Genomic DNA, 2,738 nt, shown 5'->3' with positions numbered 1-2,738 from the left:
TCATAAAGTTACACAAACATAACTGAAGATGCATGAAATCTTAAAATTTTTTACGAAATTTGCGATGTTCCACAGAGTCAGATAAAAATTGTGCACAAATACGGTTTACGGCTTTCGAAAGAGTGAATATTTACCTTTAATTTGCTTTTTTGTTGGGCTCTGTACGATTATTTTTCACCGAGTTATTCAACGTTGAATCAAAAACGACCCTTTTTGCCTTGACGTTGAATAACTCGGTGAAAAAAAATCCTACGAAGCTTCATAAAAAACGAAATTGAAGATAAAGATTCATTCTTTCGAAAGATGTAAACCGTATTTGTGCACAATTTTTACTTGGCTCCGTTGAACTTCGCAAATTTCGTAAAAAATTTTGAGATCTGATGCATCTTCATTTATATTTGTGTAACTTTATGAAATATGAGAAATACGGTTTTTTGAAGTACAGGTTTGAAAAGTAGAGATTTCAAGCTTTAAAATGCTTTTTTAAAAATCTCGATAGGATGAGTTTTGACGAAGTTATACTATCTCGAAATTTGCCTATTTTTGCAGGGTGAAACAAGTGATCCTTTAATTTTGTTGAGTAGTGTATTATAATATATTATTATTTTTGTTTCACAGTCACGTTCATTATTATTTTTATTTCTGTTATTATGGGTTCTATTATTATAGGTTATAGATTATATGGATTGCTCAGTCGTCCATTCAATATCGCATATGTAATCGTTATATGAAAAGTTTCACGTGAGACCTCGATGAGTGAAAAATGAAAAGTGAAAAGTGAAAAATAAAATGTGGAACGTTTCACGTGAAAATACATGATTGACCCCCTGGAACGGAATGCTCAATTCATGTATCCACAAATAAGGATCAATCGCTCGATGAGTAGACTGCATTCCGAAACCCATCGAAAAAGTGCTGCAACTTTTTAGTAACTGACTGTACAAAATAAAAAAAAACACATGATATATTTACTTCAATAATTTTTTATCATATAAGAGTGCCGCTAATGCTACAGAATATTACAATAAAAAGTTTTATAATACTAGTTAGCAATTTTTTAAACACAAATGTAAATTACAATATTAAAAGCATACTTTAAAAAGTTTTAAAGTATAGTTATCCTCATTATTTTTTGGGTATTGGTGCAGTAAGGGCATCAATTATCATCTTTTTTCTTACTGTTTTTTCGGGTTCTGAAATATTTTCTAAATGTACGCGAATATAATTAGCGAATGACTGATCAATTGTTTTTATACTATCTGTAGTATTTTTCTTCGTACTTTTGAGAAAATTCAGAATTGTTTTACTGATATTCGTCAATGTATCATCAATACTTTTTGATTCTTCAATTTTACGTCTTTTAAACCTTAAGCCATTTATTTGTTTAGTACGGTTATTATCTCGATCATATACTTGCTCAAGATTCTCCATGTCTCGAGACGTATTTTGACACATACTAATAATTCTTTTCTGAGGCACTTTGACATTTTGCTGTTCATACTCCGATTCGCTAGTAGATTCATTATTATTATCTTCATGTGTTACTACTTCTGTATCTTTTATAGACTGAAGTGCGTTCCTGTTTCGTTCAACGTTGAAAAAAGTTCTAAAAAAGTAACAAAACATTTCTCAATAAAAAAAAAATCTTAATTAAAACAACATGATTTTAAATTTATAATATAATATCTCTTACCTTCTCCTTTTAATAAAATTGTCAAGAAAAGATAGTTGAGTAAAAAATGGAAATGTTCTTCGTTTTGAACAAGTACTGCCACTTTTGGAATTATTTCTAATATTTCTTTTTTCACGACTATATTGATCTCTTAAAGAAGTACATCTTGTTTGACAATATTTAGGTGTGTAGCGCTTACCTATGAAAAAATAAAAATTGTAATAAATATTAATTTAGTTATTCGTAAAATCTAAACATACACTAATATATATCATATTACTCCATAGCAAAAAATGTCACAGTTAACAATAATTATGATTACGTCATGGTGACGTGCGAATGTTCGCTTTATCACAATGTGATGTCACAGCAATGTCATGGTAATATGCGAATATCTTTGTAACATGTGTTATTTTATTATGACAATCTCACAGTGACATCATACAATATTTTCTTCCTGACTATAGTGATTCAATAATTGTGACGTGAATGTGACCCTTTGCTATACGGAGCCCTGGTAGCAAGCTGATGTCAAAATGACGACAAAATGACGTAGCTTGTTATCAGAGGGGTTATTATTATAACAATGCGAAAGTATTAACCTAGGTTTCTTTGTTGCATAATAGTAGAAATTTCAAACCACGCATTTTCTTTTATCTGTTTATTCTGAAAATTTTTGTGACTTTTATCATATAAGTATCTTCGTTCCTTATATAATTGTATAAGAAAATCGTCACTCTCTTTTCCTTCAATAACACTTTCAGGTAAAGATTTCACACAATCAACATATGTAAATGAATTTAAAGTTGTATAAGGATGATCTTCCATTTTACAATTAACTTCTAATATCACTGAAAGCATGTAGAAAAAAATATTTTTATTAAATAAATGTTTTTACAATCACAAACAATATTTCAAATAGCATTTTTTAATCAGTAGAAAAACATTAAGTAAACGTATCGTGAAAATGTGAAATAAATTTGAAGTAACTTATTATTTTACAACAAAATTATATATATATATATATATATATATACAGGGTGTCAATTATGTACCGGGACGGTCA

At 28.9% G+C, this 2,738-nt stretch overlaps 1 protein-coding gene across 1 annotated transcript in view; it reads right to left on the bottom strand.

Annotated features, from left to right (window-relative positions):
• Nucleotides 1-1,082: 1,082 nt before the first annotated feature.
• The window catches only part of LOC108767555 (uncharacterized), a 96,859-nt gene continuing 95,203 nt past the window's right edge, over nt 1,083-2,738 (bottom strand). The window contains exons 2-4 of the mRNA XM_018517484.1: nt 2,275-2,523; nt 1,694-1,871; nt 1,083-1,606 (exon numbers count right to left, since the gene is read on the bottom strand). Coding sequence (XP_018372986.1) covers nt 1,126-1,606; nt 1,694-1,871; nt 2,275-2,523 — 908 coding nt within the window. The 3' untranslated portion in view covers nt 1,083-1,125. The remainder of the gene's footprint in view (nt 1,607-1,693; nt 1,872-2,274; nt 2,524-2,738) is intronic.

The sequence above is a fragment of the Trachymyrmex cornetzi genome, unplaced genomic scaffold, assembly GCF_001594075.2.
Source record: "Trachymyrmex cornetzi isolate Tcor2-1 unplaced genomic scaffold, Tcor1.1 scaffold689, whole genome shotgun sequence".
Taxonomy (NCBI): Eukaryota; Metazoa; Arthropoda; class Insecta; order Hymenoptera; family Formicidae; genus Trachymyrmex; species Trachymyrmex cornetzi.
The sequence above is the reverse complement of the archived record's forward strand: the minus strand, read 5'-3'. Positions and strand labels throughout refer to the sequence as shown.